Source organism: Aethalodelphis obliquidens, unplaced genomic scaffold (genome assembly GCF_003676395.1).
Source record: "Aethalodelphis obliquidens isolate GAN/ISIS:26980383/991018 unplaced genomic scaffold, ASM367639v1 scaffold16, whole genome shotgun sequence".
Taxonomy (NCBI): Eukaryota; Metazoa; Chordata; class Mammalia; order Artiodactyla; family Delphinidae; genus Aethalodelphis; species Aethalodelphis obliquidens.
This window is the reverse complement of record NW_020837960.1, coordinates 12,516,293-12,540,722: the sequence shown is the minus strand read 5'-3', so window position 1 is coordinate 12,540,722 and position 24,430 is coordinate 12,516,293. Positions and strand designations below refer to the sequence as shown.

The 24,430-nt window shown below is 42.6% G+C and overlaps 2 protein-coding genes across 7 annotated transcripts in view; both read left to right on the top strand.

Moving 5' to 3' along the window:
• The first annotated feature begins 17,380 nt into the window (after window positions 1-17,380).
• On the top strand, window positions 17,381-19,370 carry LOC113625543 (translation initiation factor IF-2-like). The gene is made up of 3 exons (XM_027116117.1): window positions 17,381-17,771; window positions 17,825-18,823; window positions 19,258-19,370. Exons 1-2 carry the CDS (start codon window positions 17,381-17,383, stop codon window positions 18,817-18,819), a joined length of 1,386 nt encoding a protein of 461 aa, XP_026971918.1. The 3' UTR covers window positions 18,820-18,823; window positions 19,258-19,370.
• Window positions 18,823-24,430, top strand: part of TSC22D1 (TSC22 domain family member 1) — a 135,933-nt gene continuing 130,325 nt past the window's right edge. For 4 of the 6 annotated variants that reach the window (XR_003434739.1, XR_003434740.1, XM_027116215.1 and 1 more), the window contains exon 1: window positions 18,824-22,301. Coding sequence is in view for 4 of the 6 variants with exons in the window: in XM_027116215.1 (XP_026972016.1) it covers window positions 19,429-22,301 (2,873 nt within the window). In the remaining 2 variants the exon portion in view is untranslated. Of the gene's footprint in view, window positions 22,302-24,430 lie in introns of all 6 variants that reach the window. The other 2 variants (XM_027116214.1, XM_027116213.1) reach the window with 2 other exon arrangements.

Sequence of the window (24,430 nt, the reverse complement as noted above, 5' to 3'; positions counted from 1 at the left end):
AAAAACAGATGAATGGGTAAAGGAAACGTGGTATATATATACGATGGACTACTATGCAGCCTTAAAAAAGGAAGGAAATCTTATCACATACTACAACATGGATGAACCTTGAGAATACTGTGCTAAATGAAATAAGCTAGTCACAAAAAGATGATACCATATGATTTCACTCATATGAAGTATCTAAAGTAGTCAAAACCATAAAATCGGAAAATAGAAAGGTGGTTACAAGAGCTGGTGTGAGGACAGTAGTAGAATTAGTGTTCAGTGGGTATAGAGTTTGAGAGTTGCAACATGAAAAAGTTGTAGAGGTCTGCTGTACAACAATGTGAATATACTAAACACTTCGTAGCTGTACACTTAAAAATGGTTAAGATAGTAAACTTAATCTTATGTGTTTTTTACCACAACTTAAAAAAACCAGCAAGACCTGGAAGCAACCTAAATGTCCATGGATAAAGAAGATGTATGTATGTATATATATATATATATATATATATATATATAAAATGGAATACTACTCAGCCATAAAAATGAATGAAATAATGCCTTTGCAGCAACATGGATGGACCTAGAGATTATCATACTAAGTAAGTCATAAAGAGAAAGGCAAATATCATATGATATCACTTACATGTAGAATCTAAACTATGACACAAATGAACTTATTTACAAAACAGAAACAGACTCACAGACATAGAGAACAGAATCGTGGTTGCCAAGGGGGAAGGGGCAGTGGGGGAGGGATGGACAGAGAGTTTGGGGTTAGCAGATGCAAACTATTATATATAGGATGGTTAAACAACAAAGTCCTACTGTATCACACAGGGAACCATATTCAATATCCTATAATAAACCATAATGGAAAAGAATACCAAAAAGTGTGTGTGTGTATATATATATATATATATATACACACACTCAGACACTGGAGGGAAATGATCTGGGTTCCAGTCCCAGTTCTACCACTTATCTATGTAACCTTGGGTAAATTACTTTTCTTTAGTTTCTTATCAAAATTAGGATAAGTATAGACCGTTAAAAACAAAGAAAAAACACTGTGACCAAGTAAGGTTTATCCCAATACCTGTTGGTCTAAAATCCACCATATTAACAGATAAAAGGATCAATAAATACAGGAAAACTTTGTTAAAAATCAACACTTGAAATATTCTTCTCTATGATTTATGTGGCTTTTCTTTCTCTTCCTTTAGGTCTCTGCTCAAATGTTGACTTATCAGTGAGGCCTTTTGGGACCATCCTGCATACACTAACACCCGCCCACCCTGCCATTCTCTAACCCTGCTCTATATTTCTTCATAGCAGTACTTCCCAGGCATAAAGATAATGGAAGAAATCACAAAGATAAAATAGAGAAATTTGACTACTTAAAAATGTAAAACTTCCTTATGGAGAACAGTATGGAGGTTCCTTAGAAAACTAAAAATAGAACTACCATATGACCCAGCAATCCCACTACTGGGCATATACCCAGAGGAAACCATAATTCAAAAAGAGACATGCACCCCAATATTCATTGCAGCACTATTTACAATAGCCAAGACATGGAAACAACCTAAATGTCCATCAACAGAGGAATGGATAAAGAAGATGTGGTACATTTATACAATGGAATATTACATAGCCATAAAAAGGAATGAAACCGGGTCATTTGTAGAGACACGGATGGACCTAGAGTCTGTCATACAGAGTGAAGTAAGTCAGAAAGAGAAAAACAAATATTGTATATTAATGCATATATATGGAATCTAGAAAAATGGTATAGATGACCTTATTTGCAAAGCTGAAGTAGAGACACAGATGTAGAGAACAATGTATGGATACCAAGGGGGAAAGGGGGTGGGTGGAAGGAATTGAGAGATTGGGATGGACATATATACACTATTGATACCATGTATAAAATAGATAACTAATGAGAACGTACTGTATGGTGCAGGGAACTCTACTCGATGCTCTGTGGTGACCTAAATGGGAAGGAAATCCAAAAAAGAGGGGATATATATGTACATATAGCTGATTCACTTTGCTGTACAGTAGAAACTAACACAACATTGTAAAGCAGATATACTCCAATAAAAATTTTTTAAAAAGTCAAATCACTATGTCGTACACCTAAAACTAGCATAATATGATACATTAACCACATTGCAATAAAAATTAAAAATAAATAAATTAAAAATTTAAATTTTTTATTGGCGTATACTTGATTTATAATACTGTGTTAATTTCAGGTGTACAGCATAGTGATTCAGTATTTTTGCAGATTATATTCCACTATAGGTTTTTACAAGATAATGGGTATAATTACCTATGCTGTACAGTATACCCTTTAAATTAAAATTTTTAAAAATAAAAATGACTGGAGCTATCTTCGGTGCTATGACTTAAAAAACAAACAACTGTAAATGGAGTGTAACCTTTAAAAATTGTACAAAAAATAAAATTCTTTTAAAAAGCCCACTCCAACTATTAAGATTTACCCAGAAAAGAATTCTAAGCCTGTTTTTTAACAAAACATTTTCCTTTTTATAATTAAAAAAAAATACACATTAAAACACTTTCCAAGGTCACTTATTTTGATATATTCCCCAAATGAAAATTACATATAAATAGCATCTCAAACTCTCTGACAACACTCCCTGAGAAGTTAGGTCACATTAGTTCGCTCCGTTCTGTCTTTGCTAACTCTACCTCACTTCTTTCAAATCAAACTGATATGGTTAAAAATGACATGCCTGAAAGGTCCTTATGTTCACTTTTACTGTATATATTATATCAACTTTATGAAATAAATAATTCACAAAATATTGCAATCCAAAAAAAAAGTAAAACTTCTTGATGCCAAAAAACCATAATAAGCAAAATTAATAGCCAAGTTTAAAAACAGGGGAAAATATTTATCATCAATATAACTGGAGAAAGGGAATGAGTTCATAAGTACAAATAAGAAATTTTTTTAGCAGGAAAAAGTGAGAAAAGGACATGGACAGATCAATCCATTTACAGAACATGAATTGATTAAATTTTTGAAAAAAGATCAACCTCACAAGCATTCTAAGAAATGCAAAATTTAAAGAGATGCTTTTTTAAAAACAAAAATCTTTGGAATAAAATGATTTTAAAAGGAATACAACTCCATGTGGTAAAACAGGTCCTCATGTCCTGCTGGTGAGAATATAAAATGATGCATATTTTCTTACATTAGTTATGCATTGCTGAGTAACATGTTACTACTAAACTTAGTAGCTCAAGGCCACCAATGAACATCTATCATTTCACAGTTTCTGTGGGTCGGGATCCAGGAACTGCTTACCTTGACACTCAGGAAGGGCAGTCTGTAGCTGGGGATGGTCATTGCAGGTTCAAGCAGGGGAGGAGAACCTACTTTTAGGCTCACTCACGTGGCTGTTGGCTGGCCTCAGTGGCTAATGGCTATTGGCCAACAAGCTCAGTTCCTTGCCATGTGGAGTTCCCCATTGGCTGCCGGCGTATACCTAAAACATGGCAGCTGGCGGCTCTCAGGGCCAGTGACCTGAAAGAGCGTCCAAGACAGAAGCCACAGTGTCTTTTATAACCTAACCTTGCGGGTGACCTGTCATCACTCTGCTGTATTCTCTTGGTCACACAAATCAATGCTGGTAAAATATGGATCAGGACTACATAAGGGTATGAAGACCAGGAAGCAGGGACCACTGGGGGCTCTCTTGAAAGCTGGTTACCACATTTTTTAAAAGCAAGTTGTCAATATTTAAAAGTTTATACCTACCCCTTCGTCCAGTAATATTAATTACTGTTCTAGCAATTTATTATAAGAGAATAACCATATATGTGGACAAATATTATGCCCAAGCGTGTTTACTATAGCACTTTGATAATAATAAAATATGGAAATAATTTAAATGTGTAATAATAGAGGTTTTTTTTTTTTCTTTTTGCGGTACGCGGGCCTCTCACTGTTGTGGCCTCTCCCGTTGCGGAGCACAGGCTCCGGACGCGCAGGCTCAGCGGCCATGGCTCATGGGTCCAGCCGCTCCGCAGCACGTGGGATCTTCCCGGACCGGGGCACGAACCCGTGTCCCCTGCATCGGCAGGCAGACTCTCAACCACTAGCTCCACCAGGGAAGCCCAACAGAGGATTTATTGATCAAACAAATGGTAATAGTATATGATGGACTACTATGTATCCATCAAGAGTGATTTTGAAGAATTTTCATATAATGGGAAAATGATGATATAATGCTTTTTTTTGAAAGGCAGGGCATAAACATTTGTATAGAATATACTTACTATGTAAACATTAAAATGCATACATAATTATGTTTTAAAAAGATTGGGTATACTTTAATGCAGTGAGAAGACAAAATAACACATATGTAATATTCCAAGCACTCACCGTCCTACTCCACCAAAAAAGTTTAACCTGTGTCTCATTATGAAGAAATAATCAAACAAATCTAGCTTGTGGGACATATTGCAAAATGATGGGGCTGCAATCTTTAAAAATGTCAGTGGTAGGAAAGACAGAAAAAGACTAGAGAATTGCTTCCAATTAAAAGAAGATGCAATGGATTTTCCTCGATTAACTTTTGGATTTTTTTTTTAAGGTATATTAGAACAGTACCTGAGGAAATTCGAACATGGACTTTATATTAGATAACAGCATTGTATCAACGTTATATTTCCCGAATGTGATCATACTATTATGATTATGGAGAAGACTGTTATTGTACTTAGGAGATCCATGCTAAGGTCTTTAGAGTTGAAGTGTCATGCAGATAACTCTTGCGTGTATATGTGTGCGTGTGTGTGTATGTGTGTGAGTGTGTGTGTTAACAATTGGTAAATCTAGGTGAAGGGTACCAAGTGTTCATCTTACTATTCTTGCAATTTTTCAAATGATTTGAAAGTTGAAGAAAATAATCTTTTAAAAGTAAATACAGGGCTTCCCTAGTGGCGCAGTGGTTAGGAATCCGCCTGCCAATGCAGGGGACACAGGTTCGAGCCCTGGTCCGGGAAGATCCCACATGCTGCGGAGCAACTAAGCCCGTGCGCCACAACTACTGAGCCTGCGCTCTAGAGCCTGCGAGGCACAACTACTGAAGCCCATGCGCCTAGAGCCTGTGCTCTGCAACAAGAGAAGCCACCACAATGAGAAGCCCGCGCATGGCAATGAAGAGTAGCCCCTGCTCGCCGCAACTAGAAAAAGCCCGCGCGCAGCAATAAAGACCCAATGCAGCCAAAAAAAAAAAAAAAAAAGAAGTAAATGCAACCCTAGAATCGAGATAGTAAGAACAGCTTTATTTTGGAGTAAAATTAAGACAAACGTTTACACTTTTCTGTAGTTACACATTTTCAGGATTTTAACATGCTAAGCCTGTTATTTTAATAATTGGCTAATAATAAATGTTGTATAAAAAGACAGATTTTTCCTCGTTAGGAATGTCCACTTGAGTTTTTGTACCTTATTCTATAATTCTTTAACTGACTTTATTTAACAAGGCAGAAATTTTGCCTTGAAACTGTAGTAAGATGACTAGGAGACAACATACACAACAGCCATATATATTGGTTGTAAAAGATCTAGGTTAACAATATGGATGACCCTCAAAAGCATTATGCTCATCATACAAAATATCTTTAAAAAGGGCAAATATAGAGAGACAGAAAGTAGATTAAATGGATTGGGAGTGGGAATGGTGATTGACTATAAATGGGCATGAGGTTTCCTTTTAGGGTGATGGAAATGTTCTAAAATTAAATACAGGCGATGGTTGTACAACCTTGTAAATATACTAAAATTCATTGAATGCTCTACTTAAAACAGGTGGATTTTATTGGCATATAAATGATATCTCAGTTGTTTAAAAAATACAGATTAAAAGACTTTAGCCAGATGAAACACACAATCTCAATTTGAAGAGACATAAAAGGTATGAGAAATCTATTAGGATTACTTGAGAAATAGCCAACAGAATCTTACTGTCCTATCCTTAGATTTTCCTTGTTTTTATCAAGAGACGCGTCATTAATTCAGACTTCCTGGAGTCATTTAGATGTAAAGGAATACCTGATTTATAGACTAATTCTCTACAACATATTTTATAAATTTAAAATACACAGGCTAGTAGTGGATCACAGAAGACTCATTGCTTAATTAATGGATTAAGCTGCTTTGTAACTATAGTTTCAAATTTTATTTCTTTAAGCAATTGATTTTTGAATGTTTACTATGGCCAGTTTTAGAGGTAACCACCAACATATAATTGTCTGTATAGAGGCGATGGTACCGGTAAATACTTAAAAATGCTCTTTGGAGTCAGGTTTATAGGTTAATTTATAAGCATATCCTTTCTTCAAAAAATAGGTAATACCAATGCAAATTTACTCTAGTCCATGAGTCACAGTGGTTAATGTAGTCTGAATTAGTGACGTATCACTGTGTTCTCAAAAGTGTTAATGAGGTTATTCTTGGTAAATTTTAATGCGTCTATAAAATACTAATTAAAAGATATTTGGTCAGAATTAGAAAATCATATTCTAATTCCAATTGTGGCAATCAGTTCTGAGGTACTGTGATAACCAGACACCTCGTCTAGTTCCTCTTGGACCTGTCTCTTACTAGACCACTCACTAATGCCACACAGGCCTTGACTGACTTTATGTAAGTGTGAGAGGACAGTTCTTGGTCTGGCTTATTGGTGTGGAACACCATCAGACCAGTATCTATTGGATTTATTGGATAAAGTATAATAGACTTAGACGACCCCCTCAATAGTGTTACCAGACTAGACTTTTTTTCTCTTTTGGTCTAGACCAAATTCTAAAGGATTTGCCATCCCTCATGCACACACTGTAATGGGGAATGGAGGACCCGACTGGAGTTGACTGAGAGGTTCAAGATGGTCTGGGAATGCGAACTGCCCACAGGAAATTCACACGCAGATAATGAGGTGATGGTTGTCCCTGCAATACTGATTAAAATGCACTTCAATCTCTGCAATAGACTTCGGGCTCTGCTTTTCTGGCCCTGGGACTGCCATAGCCAAGTTAGTAGGAGAGGGACCTTTCGTGAACAGGACCAGGAAGTTTAAGCTTTTAAAATGGTCCTTAGCTTCCTTGTTGAAAATGGAGCTCAAGCTTTTGTTTTAAAAACTTCGTTTTAGGGCTTTAAATGTGAAGCTGATAACTTATTACTGTCATTTATCTTTAAACGTAAAATCCCCTTTCTAGTCTTCCTCCTTATGGAATATTCTGTCACTATATAGATGGTGGGCTGCCATAGAATAAAAATCAGTGAACGTTAAACATATGAGATACGGACATAGTTTTATCCTAGGCTTGGGTGTTTGCTATCATGACATTTGTCAGGGGATAAGTAGCCTCGAAGAACCTTTTGTCTGTTGTTATTGCCCCTTCTTTCTGTTAAGTTTGGTGTATTTTATTAGTAATATTGCTAGATTTAATTACACCAGGAACCCAGAGGCTTTTCTCCTCCCAAATGTCTGCCATTAAAAAATGAACAAAAGCAAAAACCCAACAACAAAAAATTAAGACAACCAACAAAACTCATACACTTACTCAGAATCAATTATCGTACTAAAGAACCATAATTGCAGGGTTTTTTGCATCTGTATCGGGCACTACCATAGGCTTGTTCCCCAGCAGATGTATGCATCAATGAGGCAGCATGGTTTCTAAACTACATTGTTGCTATTGTTTCACATTAAAATTTTTCTCATCTAATTTCTGAAGATCCATATTGTGCCTATAGGTAACTGCTGGATTAAGAGGTGCTTGCAATGACTTGAAAGTCTCTGGTTAGGTTCAACCTGGAGGAAAAATGTCTTTGGTGAAACGTGAACCAAATTGTTCTCCTGCTGCTTTCCATTTGTCCTTTGTTTAAAATAAGGTTATATAAATACACCTTCGAGCTGGGGGTGAGGGTCCGGGGTAAGGTTGCCTCCTTTTGTGCCCTCACTGATGTATAAAAGACCATTGAACAGGCAATTTTGTCTCCTACAGAACAGGCAGTAGGTATTCAATTAATGATATTGAACTTGGGTCAATTTTATCTTTCCTATTTCTGGTTCTTCTAAGGAGAACTTCCCATTATCTCATCCTTACCAGTATAGCAGACCACAAATTATTATATATTTTGAGTTAATTCTACTCACTTTCCAGAGAAAAACATTTTAACCCAATAAGGTGAAAAATATCTGCAATATAACTCAGATGAGATCAGCCATGACTGTCAATATGTATTTGTGGAATGTTAAATTAAAAAACAAATTAGTTGATGTCCTTTTACTTGCTTTTATATTTTATATTTTTGCAACAGTTTCTTATTCACGAAGTACAACTCATCACGTACTTAGGATGAACAAAATAGCAAGTGGTGTTATCAGTTGACTGATGCTGCACAATTGTCACCAGGAAGAAAATGAGATATTACTATTTGGGGATTTCATTAAAGTGAAGATGGTTGTAATCTCAATTTCTGAGGTATGGTGAGGGAAATGGGAGTGGAGGGAGGGGCAGGTTGGAGCACCGGACATGAAGGGAAGGGAAAGAGGTATGGGGAATGATGTCTATTATAAAATCTATTCAGCCTCCAAAACATTTTTGACTTGTAGATCAAAGCCATTTGAAAATATGTTAAGGCCTGAGTAAGGCCTGAGTCTTAACAGAGTGACTCGTCTGGTACAACTAGTAATAAGATGAATGTTAAGCTAATGTCTTATTAGAACAGAGTCACTGGAAACAGTGCCAAAGACTGTTCTTTCTGGACATTTTAATAATGCAGAACTGGTTCAGCTACAGAATCATTAACATTAAAAAAGAATTTATTGAACGCTTGTATGCAGGGCTAAATATTATGTACTTAATTTTTTAAGATAAATTTATTTATTTATATATATTTTGGCTGCGTTGGGTCTTCGTTGCTGCATGCAGTCTTTCCCTAGTTGCGGCGAGCAGGGCCTACTCTTCGTTGCAGTGCGCAGGCTTCTCATTGCGGTGGCTTCTCTTGTCGCGGAGCACAGGCTCTAGGCGCGCAGGCTTAGTTGCTCCACAGCATGTGGGATCTTCCTGGACCAGGGCTCGAACCCGTGTTCCCTGCATCGACAGGTGGATTCTTAACCATTGCGCCACCAGGGAAGTCCCATGTACTTAATTTTAAAAACATATCCATAATAATAAACAAGGTAGCTTCTTTATTTTAACCTTAGTTATAGAAAGAAGGTTGCTTTTTATTATACTGAATTGTAGGGGAGGAAAAAGAATTCTTCCTCTACCCTTCTGAGTTTTTAGATGAGGCCCTTGTTATAAAAGACAGATTAATATTAAGAGAACTACAAACAAGAATTGAAAATTAAGAGAAAAAAACCTAGAAGTTTATTAGCATGTATACCTTATGCATACATGGGAGATGCCCAGGAAAAATGAGTAACTCTCCCAGGTGGCTTAAAATTCAGGATTAAATACCGTCTTAATAGGAAAGGGTAGGGGGGATATAGGTCTCTTATGGCAGAGTTAGTGACTTTTAGGAAAGATGAATGGACCCTTAGAAGCACAGATGGGAGGTGTGGTAGTTTGTGATGAAGTTTGTCTGAGTGTGGTGCCGACTTCTAGTTCTCTCTCCTGTGATGAGTCCATCTTTCCTGGTTGATGAAACTCCCGGGGAGGGGATTTATAACAATTGAGCTCCTTCTGGAGGATCTCTCTTTAGGCAGATAAGGGAAGTTCAGAGAAAGCCTCTCCCTGCATTTGCTGTTTTTCAAGTGCCTACAGCGCAAAATATTAATACACCAAAGTGGGGCTTCCCTGGTGGCGCAGTGGTTGAGAGTCCGCCTGCCGATGCAGGGGACACGGGTTCGTGCCCCGGTCCGGGAAGATCCCACATGCCGCGGAGCGGCTGGGCCCGTGAGCCATGGCCGCTGAGCCTGCGCGTCTGAAGCCTGTGCTCCGCAACGGGAGAGGCCACAACAGTGAGAGGCCCGCGTACAGCAAAAAAAATAAAAATAAAAAAAAATAATATACCAAAGTGGCATATTTTGGGGTGGTATGCCTTGCTACCCTTCACAATCATTAATAAAAGGAAAAAGTGTTTCATGTGGAGAGAAATGCAAAAATAATAGCAGACCCTCATTTGGTATTAAGACTTCAAAATGGAAGTTTTGACCAATAAACAGGTAGTAAGCTTTTTAGATGTATTAACTAAGTCAAACTTTAAAAATTGACCATTTCATCTGAAATTATTCACTCTAGTCTTTGTATGAGCTCTGTGACTAGTCATGCCAAGTAAGTTTCTTAGAAGATAGTTCTGGAGCTCATCTGAGTGGACCGAAGCACATGAATTCTCCATATCCTGAAGCCAGAATGTAAGGAATGCACTTCCAGAATCCACAGAGGCTAAGGACTCCAGTTCTAAACAGTATTTAACATAATGCTCTGTCCCTAAACAAATGCAAAGCTACCAGAAAAGAGGATGCAGATTCAACTCGTATCTTCTTACCATTTTCACTGAACTTTGCTTCTTAAAAAAAAAAAAAAAAAATTGCTTGGGGCATGATGTTCCATGAAAAAGAGTAACCAGCAAGTTGTTATAAGCTTAGGCTGGGCAAGGAGAATTTTACAGAGATCAAGTAAAGAACGGAGAAGGAAATATAATACCATTGTATGCCCTTGACCAAAATTTTAATAGTGAGCTTGTTTCCTAATGTCATAATTTCTGAACCTAATGTTCTGCAGAAACATCTTGTGAGAAGTTCAGTAGTGAAAGTTCATATGACAAATTATGTTGACAATATCATTGCGTAATGTGGGATTTAAGAAATTCTTTACAAGTACTTATTGAGTTACTATCATATGCTTGACAATAAAGAGAACTTAGCTCCCTTTCCAAGATGCTTTTCATTGGAAGTATTCCTTTGAAAATGCTTGTTTTTCTTTATTAAATAATTTAGGATCAACACTGGGTACCATAGAGTATTATTACCCCATTTAATTCAAAATATGTATTCATAGAGGTGTAATTCAACAACCATTTTGTGTGTCAGTTATGACTTGGATAAATAGGGTGTTTAGAAACTCTTTCAAAACATCAAACTTAAACCACTGAGTTGGCATTATGGTATGATCCCATTCCTGTCTATAAATAACTGGGGCAAGAAAGCACCTGGACCTTTGCTTCCAGTTTTTGATGGAAAGCTTTGCTGGCATCTTTGCAATTAACTTTATGTTTAACTTCGTGAAGGGGCTGAGTCAGTTATACATTTAATTTTCTTGAATTTGACAAGTGTGTATATAATGCAGGTAATAAATCAGTTTTGTTAGGCTCTTTCTTCTAAATCCCATCTCACGCTTTTCTCTGAAATTCCAACCTTTCCCCTTTAATTGTTCTAATTTTATCATTCACATAGGAAGGTTTTGTAAACACCTTCCATAGGCAAACAGTACATTTAATGGTCTACGGTCATCCTATTAATTAATTAATTAATTTATTTATGGCTGCGTTGGGTCTTCGTTACTGTGCGCGGGCTTTTCTCTCCTTGTGGCGAGCGGGGGCTACTCTTCGTTGTGGTGCGCGGGCTTCTCACTGCGGTGGCTTCCCTTCCTGCGGAGCACGGGCTCTGGGCACGAGGGCTTGAGCAGTTGCAGCACACGGGCTCGGTAGTTGTGGCTCACAGGCTCTAGAGGCAGGCGCGGTAGTTGTGGCACATGGGCTTAGTTGCTCCGCAGCATGGGGGAATCTTCCCAGGCCAGGGCTTGAACCCGTGTCCCCTGCATTGGCAGGCGGACTCTTAACCACTGCACCACCAGGGAAGTCCTACGGTCATCCTAGTAAAAGGATTTTATCTTGTGTTTCTGACTCTAATTTAGCTTGCATGTATCTAAGATTTTCTTTTCATTTTATTCAAACGTATTAATCCGAAAAGATTTTGGCCTTTATGCCTACTGATTTCTTGTTTTTCTTCTACAATGAAATTAACTGGGAATGTCAATTTAAGTATAAGTTACTGAAAACTATTTTATTGTTTTTCTTCTCCTAAAAGATAACCCAGAGTAGAAGGAGAAAAATGAATGACCAAAGGAAAATTCCACACTGAGGAATGACTTCAACAGCCATTCTTTTTTCCTTGAGCTTTGAGACTGGAGATATACCTAAGTGTTTGTGAACCTAATCCTTAAATACAAAGAAATACTGACTGCCATGATTTGTTTGTACTTCTTTAACTGGTTTTGGTTCATGTATGGTAGAAGGACAGAGGTCTTCTTGGAATTATGATACAGAGAAGAATAACAAATTTGTTTGTTTCGGTAACTTTAAGTATTCAACAACATGTACAAATACAAATTGGTCCTTAGAACATGTTGGAAAGACTAGATTATTATTGTCCCTATTTTACAGGCTCTCATGTTAAATGAACACTAATTGCTAAAATGGGAAAACATTTATCTTGTCCTGTATAGACAGTGTTCCTCAATTATGTGTGATTAATGCCTTTTTTTCCCCAAGCATTTGACATCTGTTTTTGATCAGTGAAGGATCATCCAACTTATCAAGCTGTTGTTCTATTCATTTATGTCCAATTCCTACGCAGCCACAGTAGAGACTCTAAAATGTTCATTCTTTCCTAGAATGTCTCTGCATCAGGAGAAAATGGTGCTCCTAGATTCTTTGGAAAAATTAAAACGTGAGTATTATGTAGAAATTTAACTTGGGAGCTAGAATTGGCAGGAACCTGATTTAACAATGTGTCTCAAGAGGCAGCTGTGAAGTAAGAGGTGGTTACACGGTATGGATTTGTGTCTTAGCCCTACTACTTGTTGTTGTGAGGCCTCAAACTCTCTGTACCCCACTTTCCTCACTTGCAAAATGGGGTAATTATAGTTTGTACATTATACAGTTGTGAGAATTAGAGATAAAACACTGAAAGCTGTTAGAAAATGTGTGGTTGAGAGTAGGCATTAAATAAATATTAGCTATCATTTGGGGAGATCTGGAGGATTATTTGATTATAAACTTAAAAAAACCCCTAAATTAACAAATTATTTCTTTTTTCAATGTCACTTCACAGTTCTGTAGCGGAAGTTAGAAAAGATTTTTTTTTGAGTTGCGAGAAAATTCTCCAAATTAACACATTCGTAAGTCTGCAAAGACCGACTGTGGAAGCATGTGTAACATTTACATTGGTTCAAACAGGGAAGAAGTCTTTTATCCTCCTCATGTAGAAGAAATTCTATATGCAATCAGTGTGTGTGCAGTGTATCTTCACTGGCATTCGAAAGCATTAAAAGAACACTCCCTAATTTCCAAAAAAGCTTTGAAAAATACTAGTCTCTAGAGGTCAGACTGCTTTTTCAGAAAAATCCCTCAGCACAGAGGCATAGAATCTGAAATTAAGAGGGCCTGAGTACCCAGATTTAGGCATAAACCTTGGATGAGTTATTTAACCTCTCCGGGATCACTTACTTCTAAAATGTGAACGATAATGCCTCCTCCCTCAAAGGGTAGAATTTAACAAGCTAATGTATCCCAGTGTGCCTTCTGAACCATAAATTCAAATTTCTGTACTTTTTTTCATTTTATAATCGTGTCTCCTTTGAGGATATAAAATTGTTTGGCTGACCAGAAACATTTATACTGAAAATTTAACAAGTGCTGCAAAATTTAATCAGTTACAAGCTAAGCTATACTCATTGAAATTTGAATGAAAAGTTTCAAAATAAGTATTTTTGTGCAATTTACAAAAGTCAACTAGCACATACGACTCCTGGTCTCATGTAAAGAATTTTCTAGGCAGCAAATTGATTTATAAACATGCTGTAATATCCCTGTGCATAAATTTCATAGGTAAACATGTGTGACTTTTTTCATGTTTTTAACTCATTATTGAAAGATTTGATTTTTTTTTTTTCAGATGACATTTAAAAGTTACAGATAAGTGCTATTGCAGGACTGAAGCACTGGTTAGCCAGAAAAATTACTGGAGTGGATCAGTGGTGTATTTTCTGCACCCACTTCTCTTTAGTATTTATCTTTGCACTCACAGCCGTTCTGAGTCCGAGTATTCCCTTCCTGTTCTTTAAGGGCATTACTTTTGGAGAGTTAATTGGTTTTAAATACAGATCTATTTCACAGTTCTCACAAATAGGTAAATTGAGTTATAATGGTCAGGAAAATTTCTATTTTATGGTAGAAAAAAGTCTAAACATAGTGAAACTGAGCAGGCACCCTGTGGGGCTCCCAGGCACAGAGGCCCTTTTTGTCCCCCCCTTTTTTCTTTTTTTACATATTTATTGGAGTATAATTGCTTTACAATGGTGTGTTAATTTCTGCTTTATAACAAAGTGAATCAGCTATACATATACATATATCTCCATATCTCTTCCCTCTTGCATCTCCCTCCCTCCCACCCTCCCTATCCCACCCTTCCAGGTGGCCACAAAGCACCGAGCTGATCTCCCTGTGCTATGCGGCTGCTTCCCACTAGCTATCTACCTTACGTTTGGTAGTGTATATATGTCCCCATTTCTTATAGGCAAGACTCCACCTCCGTGACCTTCCTTGAGTTCCAAAGGGTGGATTCGCACAGCTGCTAATCAAGGGAGGAGCCACCAAGAAACCACCTGAGGCAAGATTAAAGGGACCAGAGAAGCTCATCAAGATGAGGACCGAGCATCTGAGAGGAGACTGAGGAAGTGCAGGCCCTGCTCACACCCTAATCTTGTCAAAGACCCCGCCTTTGAACCCCTGTTACAAAATCCTTTCATCAAATCATCTGGGGCTGAGACATTTTTCTGAGGCAGAAGCCCAGTGTGTCTTCCTTTGCCTGGCAAAGCAATAAAGCTATCTTCTTCTACTTCACCCAAACTCTGTCTCCAAGATTCGATTCAGCCCTGGTATACAGAGAGGTGGAGCTTTCGGTAACAATGGGGTTTGCAATGTCACAATAACGAGATTTAAGTGAACACTGCACTATGGACTAATCTTTTCCACAATAGAGAGTAATTCAGAACTATACCTTTAGAATGTAAACAGGTGAAATGCAGTCTTTCAAAAGACAAAGGGTAACTCCAAGTACTGGGTTCAAAGGAATTAATGACTTAATTGCACATAGCAGTGTGCATTTGATATTAATGTAAAAAAAATCCAGACCTTTTAGACTAAAAGGAGGTAACATGATAACAATATGGGGTTGTTCAAGTGCTTCTGCTTGTTTTTATGGACTTATATTTATGTATTGCTGGTCATAGAAATGTTGGCAACTGGAGAAAGGGGAGGGAGAGAGAGCGATGTTTCTCAAACGCAGGTTGCCGTAATTGCAGAGCTGCTCGTCATATCTCAGTGGGACTTGATGCAGCCTAACCAGGAATTTGAAGGTGATATGGCAGATAAAAGTGAAACACATTTCAAAAGGCTGTATTTTCTGTGTCTTATGTTATCCTGGAAAAGTTAAAACAGTAACAACTTTCTTTTAAAAGAAATAATAAACCCACTAACCCCCAACATCAAAACAGCCCAAAATAACAATACTAATTACTACCTGTTATTAGAAGTATCTGCTTTTACAGGGTTATCTCAATGACTCATTCTGTCAACGCTGGAAGACTTTATTTTTTTATTTTTTATAAATTTATTTATTATTTATTTTTGGCTGAGTTGGTCTTCGTTGCACGCAGGCTTTCTCTAGTTGTGGAGAGCGGGGTTTACTCTTCATTGTGGTGCGCGGGCTTCTCATTGCGGTGGTTTCTCTTGTTGCGGAGGACGGGTTCTAGGCATGTGGGCTTCAGTAGTCGTGGCTCCCGGGCTCTAGAGAGCAAGCTCAGTAGTTGCGGCGCACGGGCTTAGTTACTCCACGGCGTGTGGGATCTTCGCGGACCAGGGCTCGAACCCGTGTTCCCTGCACTGGCAGGCGGATTCTTAACCACTGCACCACCAAGGAAGTCCGGAAGACTTTATTACATGGTTTTCTTCTGCTTCAAACCCTATCATAGTTGGTATTTAGGCGGCAGGTATTTAGCTCAACACACCAGGGGGTGTTGGGCTGTTGTTTGGGGTAATTTAAAATTTTGACCTAAGGCAAGATTTTGAGATATCTAGAGCATTTTCTTTCACACTAGCTCACAAACACATTTTGCCCTACTAAATTCTATTGCAGTTTCAGTTCATTAGGATACTTCCTATTTTCCGTTCAAAAACTGTGGAAAAAAGCATGTCAGAGTTGCATTTCAACAATGAATGGCGGCCATTAATCAGGTGTATTTCTTGTAACAAAAGCTGTTGTAACATTAAAAAAGAAATTATTTTTGTAAAATACACAAATGGCCATAGTTATGTAAAAAAACCCCAGTCATCATGTATTAATTCATGAGTAACATAAACTAAGTCCGGTCTTTTCAAGTGAATTTGATTTTTACTACCATGTCATTTTCAATATTTGTGAGCACCTACTTTGTACCTACTCCAGAACTCCACATTAAAAACACGTAGTCCTACCTTTTGGGTTTAGTGGGAGACACCACAGAAAAAGCAATATAGCAAAACTTTGATACAGGCTATACGGGGGTGTTGAGGGTGCGTTTCTATTCAGTAATAGAATGGTGATATTCCTAACCTCTTGGGGGACAGAATGAGGGGAAAAGTCTAGAGAAACCTAAAGTAACGTGTTGAATCGACAATTATGCCATTTATGTTTTAATAAGCTCAAAATAGGATTGTAGATCTGGAAGTCTGTGAGACTTACTGAAGCATAGGTCTAACCATAAACGTTCAGTTTCTCAACAACCTAAGTTGAAATAAAACCACATTTCTCCCTAGGGTTTTCTATATTATAATACTTTGTTGTTTTTTAATTCCTGGGCGAGAAGTACACTCTCGCCTAGTAGTAAACAATGCTTAGAGCTAGAATGTTTTGACGTGTGATGCCAGGGAAGCAACTTCCAGTAAACTGCCTCCCATCAAACCTAACATTCCTTCTGTAGCACCATGCTCAGATCCATGAAGGTTTTATTATTATTTTTTAAACTGGAATTGCAGATGGTTCTTTCTCTTTTCTAACCCTAAAGGGTAGTCTTCATTGATCATCGTGTTGCCACCATGACTAGGCCAGTTTGTCTTTTAAGTCAAACCTATGCAGGCTACAGCCTGGACAATTAAACGAAATGCTATCCCTGCTGGAGATAAGCTCCACCTGTTGAGGTCAGTTATTTACTAGGCCGGGCTACTGCTTCCCTCCAGGTAACGACGGATTGCAAGCGCTCCCTCTCCAGAGAAGAGCTCAGGCAGTTAACTGCAAACAGCTGCAATATCTGCCGGGCTGGCTAGCCCGTGGCCGTCGAAAGGCGAGGCGACCGCATGGCAGCTGCAACTGCGCCGCACAAAAGGGAGCGTCTATCCCGAGGAGCCACCGGCCTTTCGCGGACCCTGCGGCTCCGAGCGCTGGGGCATCCTCCGAGGGGGCGAGGGCCGCGCGGGCCGGGGTCGAGCCCAGGTGCGGCGAGGAGGAGGAGGGCTCCTCCACGCGCCGAGGAAGAAAGCCTGACTCATGTCGTGGCGGCGGCGGACTCCTGGGAACTGAAACTCGTGATGCTGTTGCTGCGGAGAAAAGCCTCATTACCCATTCCGCAGGCGGGGGACACTACCCAGAGCGCTTACACCCGAGACCCGGGCGCCAGCGGCCTCCTCGAGCCCCTCCCTGCCGCGCCCCCTCCCCTGCCGCGTGCCTGCGCGCGCGCGCCGGCCGCGTGTGAAAAAGGAGCGGACACACCTAACCTGCGCGCGCCCCGCACCCTGCCCCAGCCCCATCAGGCCGACTCTCTCCGGCCGACCCGGTTTCGCTCCCCCGGCCGAAATTCCCCACCCCCCACCACCGCCGCCGCCGACGTCGTCGGCGCCTCCGCCAGCCTTCGGAAATTTCCGCCAGGAGACCCGGCGCTCGGCGAGGTTCGAAGACCCGCCGCCTCCTCCTCCGCCAGACCCGGCTTTATGTCTGCGGCGCCGGGGCGCATGCGCAGACGCCATCTTCCCTCCTTCTCCTCAGCCAGCCCCCTCCCCCCGCCACCGCCACCGCCTCCTCTGGCCGGCGGTCGCCCCTCCTCCTCCTGCGCTCGGGCGCTGGTCCCTCCTCTGCCGATGCCGCGAGAGACCCGGGGATACGGTGGAGCCGGAGAAAAGCACTAGTAACAACCACCACAGCCCCCTCTCCGCCCGCCGCCCTCCCTCGGCACCCACCCACTCACCCGCCCCGTTCGCCGACACCGACCAACCCCACCTCTCGTTCCTTTGAACGGCGTCGGCTGCAGTCGCTGCAGCAGCCCCTCTGGCCACCAACGCCGCCGAGAAAGGAGTCGCCGCCGCCGCCTGCGGCCCCCTCCCGCCCGGACCGCGGGACCAGCGGGGTGCGGACGAACAGGCTGCAGAGGAAGAGGACTAGAGCGGCTCGCATCGTCGGCGCTAGCGCACGTCCCGCCGCCCTCCGGGGAGGCTCAGGCGCCGGCCCCTTCCTCCCCGAGGACGTGTGCCGAGCCGAGGCGCCTGCCCAGAGGGAGGAAAATGCTCGGGCTCCATGGCTGCCAGTGATGGAGAGGTCCCTGGGCTCCCGCTGCCACCGCCGCCGCCGCGCCCCGGCCGTGCTCCGCGAGGACCCGGCGTCTCTGCGCGCCCGCCCGCGCCCCGTTGCTGGGCTCACCGTACCCGGCGCCCCGCCGCCGCCCCGCTTCGAGCCTCGCCGCGCCGGCCCCAGCCGCGGCCAGCGTTTCCTCACGGAGCAGCCGCCTCGAGCCCAGGGGGTTTGAAAGGGTCCGCAGGGCGTGGGGGGAGGGCCGAGCGGGGCCGGCGGGGCCGGGAGGGGAGGTTTGAGCCACAGTGAGCTCAGGGTTCGCCGGCGGCGGCGGGGCTGGGGGTGGCGAGGGGAAGGCGACACTCGGTCGGCGCCGCCGCCTTCGTGCAGAGCGACCGGGAGGGTTTTGCAGCGGCCGCCGCGGCGGGAGGAGGGGTGGAGGTGGCTTCGGAGTTGTCCGGAGAAGGTGGGCATTTCTCGGCTTTCCCACCCCCTCCCTTAGCCTCCCCCCTCCCCTGGTCTTCCCCTTCCTCCTTCCCCGCACCCCACGTGAAGCGGAATATAAAGGGGGGTGTGAGGCTAGAGGGGAAAGTGAATGGCGAAGGACTGAAGGGGTCCCCCCTTCGGGTCCCCGGCTGTTCTGTTCACCCTCGTTCATCCTCCCTTCCCGAAGCTCGCCCTCGAAGGCAGAAGCGGCCAGCGCCTTCGGCTGAGAAGGAGGAGGAGGAGGAATCGCGCCGGGCGGAGCGTCAGGTCCCGTTTTCCTCCTCGGCGTCTTGCATACAAAGATTACGGTGCCGAAGGAAATTGCACTCGCCTCCTCCGCCCCCCGGTACCCAGCACAATGCACCAGCCGCCCGAGTCCACCGCCGCCGCGGCCGCGGCCTCGGCCGCTGCAGACATTAGTGCTAGGAAGATGGCGCACCCGGCAATGTTGCCTCGAAGGGGCAGTGGTGGTGGCAGCGCCTCTGCTCTCAGTGCAGCAGGTACCGGCGTTGGTAGTAGTGCCCCATCTTCCGAGGATTTTCCGCCTCCGTCGCTGCTCCAGCCGCCACCTCCTGCAGCATCTTCTCTGTCGGGACCACAGCCTCCGCCTCCACAAAGCCTGAACCTCCTTTCGCAGGCTCAGCTGCAGGCACAGCCTCTTGCGCCAGGCGGAACTCAAATGAAAAAGAAAAGTGGCTTCCAGATAACGAGCGTGACCCCGGCTCAGATCTCCGCTAGCATCAGCTCTAACAACAGCATCGCAGAGGACACCGAAAGCTACGATGATCTGGATGAATCTCACACAGAAGATCTGTCGTCTTCCGAGATCCTTGATGTGTCACTTTCCAGGGCTACCGACTTAGGGGAGCCTGAACGCAGCTCCTCAGAAGAAACTCTCAATAACTTCCAGGAAGCCGAGACACCTGGGGCAGTCTCTCCCAACCAGCCCCCCCTTCCTCAGCCTCATTTGCCTCACCTTCCACAACAGAATGTTGTAATCAATGGGAATGCTCATCCCCACTCCCTCCATCACCACCCTCACATTCATCATGGGCACCACCTCCATCACGGGCACCACCATCCATCCCATGCCAGTGTGGCCAGTACACCCATTCCGGGAGGGCCGCCCGCAAGCCCAGTATCCAGAAAACTGTCTACAACTGGAAGCTCTGACACTGTTATGCCAGTTGCACCAACTTCTGCCGTATCATCGAGTGGCTCACCTGCATCTGTAATGACTAGTATCCGTGCTCCAAGTACAAGCGGCAGTATAGGTATAAATTCTGTTACAGGTACTAATACGATGAATAATGTTAACATTACGGCTGTGGGCGGTTTTAATCCTAACGTGACCAGCAGCGTGCTTGCTAATGCTAATTTAAGTGCGAGCAACGTTCCCAGTGCTGCCGGTGTGAGCGTTGGGCCTGGAGTGAGCTGCGGTGTTAACGTGACTGTCTTGAGCGGCCTGGGCAACGGTACGATTTCGTCCTCCGTTCTCATTAACAGCACTGCCAGTGCAGCTGCAGGGATGACTGTAGGATCAGTTTCAAGTCAGCAGCAACAGCCAACAGTTAACACGTCCAGGTTCAGAGTTGTGAAGTTAGATTCGAGTTCTGAGCCCTTCAAAAAAGGTAGATGGACTTGCACCGAGTTCTATGAGAAAGAAAACGCTGCCCCCGCCGCCGAAGGGGTGGTGATAAATAAAGCAGTGGAAAGCGTAAAACAAAACCCGACAGAAGTGACTTCTGAGAGGGAGAGCACGAGCGGGAGCTCAGTGAGCAGCAGTGTCAGCACGCTGAGCCACTACACGGAGAGTGTGGGAAGCGGAGAGATGGGGGCCCCAGCTGCCGTGGTGCAGCAGCCGCCCGCTCTTCCAGGTGTCGCCCTCCCGCAGATGGACTTCAGTAGCGCTGCTCCGGCGGGCATTTCAGCAGTTAGTATGCCACAGAGTATTTCTCAGTCACAGATCTCGCAAGCGCAGTTGCAGTCTCAAGAACTGAGCTATCAGCAGAAGCAGGGTCTTCAACCAGTACCTCTGCAAGCCGCTCTCAGTGCTGCAGCTGGTATCCAGCCATCACCTGTGAGCGTGGTGGGTGTAACTTCAGCTCTAGGTCAGCAGCCTTCCGTTTCCAGCCTGGCTCAGCCCCAACTGCCGTATTCTCAGGCGGCCCCTCCGGCGCAAGCACCCCTGCCAGGCACATCACCCCAGCAGTTACACTATGGACAGCAGCCGTCGGTGGCCCCGAGCCATGGCCCGTCAGTGACTCCGAATCCTGCTTCCGAGTATGTTCAGCAGCAGCCGATTCTGCAAACGGCAGTGTCCTCTGGACAGCCCACTTCTGCGGGGGTGGGAGCAGGAACCTCGGGGATTCCTGTGGCTCAGCCACAGGGCATCCAGCTGCCAGTGCAGCCCGCAGCAGTCCAGGCGCAGCCCGCCGGGGCAGCTGGCCAACCCGCTGGCCAGGCGCAGACGGCAGTATCTGCTGTACCTCCTGGCAGTCAAATTGCAAATATTGGTCAACAGACAAACCTACCTACGGCAGCGCAGCAGCCCTCTGCCCAAGTCACACCTTCAGTTATCCCGCAAGGTGCTCCTCCGTCTTCACAGGTAGTTCCACCCGCTCAGGCTGCGATTCTTCATCAGGGAGTTCAAGCTAGTGCTTCAAGCCTTCCTCAGCAGTTGGTCATTGCACCCCAGAGTACCTTGTTAACTGTGCCTCCCCAGCTGCCAGGAGTAGAGTCAGTAGCTCCAGGAGTTGTTTCGCAGCAGTTGCCTGCAGTCAGTCCTTTGCCCTCTGCTAGCAGTATTTCTGTTACGAATCAGGTTAGTTCAGCTGGGCCTTCTGGAATGCCTTCTGTCCCAACAAACTTGGTTCCATCACAGAATATAGCACAAGCCCCTGCCACTCAAAATGGTAATTTGGTTCAAAGTGTTAGTCAGCCTCCCTTGATGGCAGCACCTAATATAAATTTGCCTTTGGCGCAGCAGATACCAAGTTCTACTCAGTTCTCTGCACAATCATTAGCTCAGGCAATTGGAAGCCAAATTGAAGATGCCAGGCGCCCAGCGGAACCCTCCTTAGTTGGCTTACCTCAGACTATCAGTGGTGACAGTGGGGGCATGTCGGCAGTTTCCGATGGGAGTAGCAGCAGCCTAGGAGCCTCTGCTTCTCTTTTCCCGTTGAAGGTGCTACCGCTGACGACACCCCTGGTGGATGGCGAGGATGAGAGGTAAGGTCATGCCATGTTTCTGCAGACACTCAGCAGATGCAGAGTCAATTTATTTTAGTAGCTATGTATATGCACAAGATCAGTCTAAAGCGTTATATATTTCTTCCTTTTTGTATGTGAAACTGCATTTTTCTGGTAAGTTTTCTAGAGCAAGAGTGTGATAGAGCGGTCTCAAACTAGTTGGCCAGGAAGTGGTGTAAGTATTGTGTAAACACTATTTGACAGGATAGTTTTTGAGCATTAAGAATAGGTTTGGGAGCACCAAGTGGTTTTGTTATTTATAAAATGGTTTTTAGAGTTACTAGCTTTTGCTGACCCATCTAATAGTTAATCTGTTCTTTTGAGTTCCTAAAATCATTATGATCATCTCTTGGGGACGGGAGGGGAGGTTGTGGTTCCCACATTTGTTTCTCCTTTACTGGACAGGACAACCCTTTAAAGTTCTACTGTGTTTGCTCTTAGTCTGTGAAAGATAAGGTTAGCTGCTTTTCCTCATCAGATATTACAGGAAAGATGACCTAAGCTGGGTTATACAGGTTGCCCTCAAACTAATTGCCCAACTTTTGTGTACTTATCTAATGGTCGTTTCATTGGAACAGTAAAGGAATGGGAATCTTAAAAAGTGTTTCATGGGGTAGGAGGCCATACACTCTTAAAAATAACCGGATTTATCGTTGATAGTAGTATGCTGTGCATTTTTCCTTTTGCATAGTAGATCAAGGTGGTAGCCATTTTAAAGGGTAAAGAAACAAAGTCTTGGAGGGTTGAATTTATAGAGACATGAAACCGACTTTGTGCTCCTACAGTCTACTCCACCTGTTCTCCTCTTCTCTTACCAAAAAAATACATAAAGCCTAAAGTACATTATTAAACCAGCGTTTTCTTAATTGGATTGGAAATAATGTGATAATCATGTTTATTGAATCCAATTGTGTCTTTGAAGCTGGCTAGCTAGAAAAGTTGTGAAATCTCTCATGCTACTACATGGCTTTAAACTAAGTTGATTTTTAAAGGAATGTTCTTTTCACAAATTTGCCAGTCTGACTAACCTTGACCAAAATAATATAGGAGTTATGACAAAGGCTATTCATTTTCACTGTGGAACTTTGAATAAGCTTGAAAGATACTTAATTATTTTAGTATTAGTTGGAGATTTTTGAGATTGAACTTTTATCAAACCAGTTGGAACATTTACATTCAAAATGTATATCTGTGGTTTTCCCTTTGGAAATATTGAGCATATTTCAAAAGAAATGCAGTTTTAGAAAAACAAAGGCCTAATGTTTCAGTGAGGTTTTCATGTTTTTTGTTTTTGTTTTTTTTTTTAGTTACTTAGAAGATATAAGGTAAAGGCATGATAAATTGAAATAATTTAAAGTCTTGTCTTTCAAGATTTTTATTACTTTTCTAAGTCATATAATTAAAATCTCGTTACCTAGCCAAATGTATTCAGTATCATGTGTACAAAACTGTACATTAAAAGATAGACCTCTTCTAGGAGGTGGTTTCCTTAAGAGTCCTATTATAATTATTGTTAAACCTTTAAATGTATCAAATCATGCTAATACTTATCTGTAATTTTAAAGAATTATTTACCCCAAATATTAATAAGTTCTAAATTTAAAGGGTGTGATCTGAGTAAAGCCCACGGGTCCATTATGTGGTTGCTAAATTTAGAGAAATAAAGGATGGGTCAGATACACAAATGCAAACCACATATTTTTGAATTCAGACCTGCCATGATTTTTGCCAATTACTGTTTGTGGTCTCCTGGCATGACTCTCTCCTTTTTTGTTTTCCTCCTGGTGGTGGGGCATGATAGAGCTTTCCACAACATGCTGTTCCAGATGATTAAAGTCAGGAGACTTTACAGCTCGGTTTTTAACTGTAGAGATAGAGTCCCCGTTTAAGATATTACTACAAAATTAATTTTTCCATATAGTAACTGAGAGGAACATTAACGAGGGGCAAATTATGTAGGAAGCTTTGAAATTAAAGGGACAAAAACAGATACTGAGACATATGATTAAATATTGGTATAAAGTAACTGGAGTTGACTGTACCTGTTTTGAGTGAGCTATATATTTGAGCCTTTGTTAACATCAAAGTCAAGTCGTCAAGACCAGAAA

What these genes read in the sequence shown, in the direction of transcription:
- LOC113625543 (XM_027116117.1), top strand. Translation starts at nt 17,381, where the DNA reads ATGGCAGCTGCAACTGCGCCGCACAAAAGGGAGCGTCTATCCCGAGGA. An exon ending in CGCGCGCGCGCCGGCCGCGT is followed by an intron (nt 17,772 to 17,824) that starts GTGAAAAAGGAG and finishes ACCCTGCCCCAG; the next exon opens with CCCCATCAGGCCGACTCTCT.